Source organism: Geospiza fortis, unplaced genomic scaffold, assembly GCF_000277835.1.
Source record: "Geospiza fortis unplaced genomic scaffold, GeoFor_1.0 scaffold102, whole genome shotgun sequence".
Taxonomy (NCBI): Eukaryota; Metazoa; Chordata; class Aves; order Passeriformes; family Thraupidae; genus Geospiza; species Geospiza fortis.
The window spans coordinates 2,100,696-2,102,092 of NW_005054373.1; the positions used below are offsets into that span (position 1 = coordinate 2,100,696).

The window sequence follows — 1,397 nt, forward strand, 5'->3', positions numbered from 1 at the left end:
CTGTCCCACAGCAATGTCCCTGTCCCCAGCCTGTCCCACAGCGATGGCCCTGTCCCCAGCCTGTCCCACAACAATGCCCCTGTCCCCAGCCTGTCCCACAGCGATGTCCCTGTCCCCAGCCTGTCCCACAACAATGCCCCTGTCCCCAGCCTGTCCCACAGCGATGTCCCTGTCCCCTGCTCTCCACAGAGGACGTGTTCCCGTGCAAGGACTGCGGGATCTGGTACCGCAGCGAGCGCAACCTGCAGGCGCACCTGATGTACTACTGTGCCAGCCGGCAGAGCGCCGGCGCCGGCTCCCCCGCCCTGGACGAGAAGCCCAAGGAGACCTATCCCAACGAGAGGGTCTGCCCCTTCCCACAGTGCAAGAAGAGCTGTCCCAGTGCCAGCTCCCTGGAGATCCACATGCGCAGCCATAGCGGTATGGCACGGCCTGGCATGGCACGGCATGGCATGGCATGGCACGGCACCCCTTGTCTGGAGGCTTTGGGGTGGCAGCATGGTGACCAGTTAGAGGGGGCTGGCCCCAGCTGAGCTGCTGGAGGGGCAGGGAGGATGCAGGGCTGGAGCACACTGAGCAGTGGGATGAGGCTCTCCCCAGCTGGTTTGGGGCACTGGTTTGGCACAGCTCACTTGTAGGTATTCCCCCATCTCAGACCTGTAGACACAGAGGGAGCTGGCCCTGTGGGGTGGCCCTGTGGGTGTCCCCACAGTCCCTGTCCCCCTCCCCTCAGCACTGGGTGTCTGTCTGTCCGGCAGGAGAGCGGCCGTTTGTCTGCCTGATCTGCCTGTCTGCCTTCACCACCAAGGCCAACTGTGAGCGGCACCTGAAGGTGCACACGGACACCCTGAACGGTGAGTGACCCACGGGACAGCCCTGTCCCACCCAGCGATGGGCACTGTCCTTCCTGCCCTGCCCGCTCAGCCCAGCGCTCTGTCCCCGCAGGTGTCTGCCACAGCTGTGGCTTCATCTCCACCACGAGGGACATCCTGTACAGCCACCTGGTCACCAACCACATGATCTGCCAGCCGGGCTCCAAGGGCGAGGTGTTCTCACCTGGGTCAGCCCTTCCTGCTGCCAAACCCCTCGCTGCTGGTGAGTCCTGGGGCTGTGGCCGTGGGGGACACGGGATGGCATTGTCACCCAGGGCTTGTCCCCAGCTGGGCCTGGCGGTGGGAAGGGAGGTGGGGATGGTACAGTGTCCCAGTGCCAGGACATGGGGAATGGGGTGCCAGGGGTGTTGGGAACAGCATATGGCAAGCATCCCTCTGCCAGGATGTGTGGAACAGGGAACGGGGTGAGGATCCTGCCCTGGGAGTGTCCTTAACAGGGGGACAGGGCAGCACCCCGTGCCGGTGCTGATCCTCCCTGTGCCAGGGCTGCCGGTGACGCTGGCA

The 1,397-nt window shown here is 64.9% G+C and overlaps 1 protein-coding gene across 1 annotated transcript in view; it reads left to right on the forward strand.

Moving 5' to 3' along the window:
- Positions 1–1,327, forward strand: part of ZFPM1 (zinc finger protein, FOG family member 1) — a 42,838-nt gene extending 41,511 nt beyond the window's left edge. Inside the window, exons 6-9 of the mRNA XM_031060121.1 lie at positions 190–420; positions 759–854; positions 946–1,095; positions 1,290–1,327. Of these exons, the coding sequence (XP_030915981.1) occupies positions 190–420; positions 759–854; positions 946–1,095; positions 1,290–1,327 (515 nt within the window). The remainder of the gene's footprint in view (positions 1–189; positions 421–758; positions 855–945; positions 1,096–1,289) is intronic.
- The last annotated feature ends 70 nt before the right edge of the window (positions 1,328–1,397 follow it).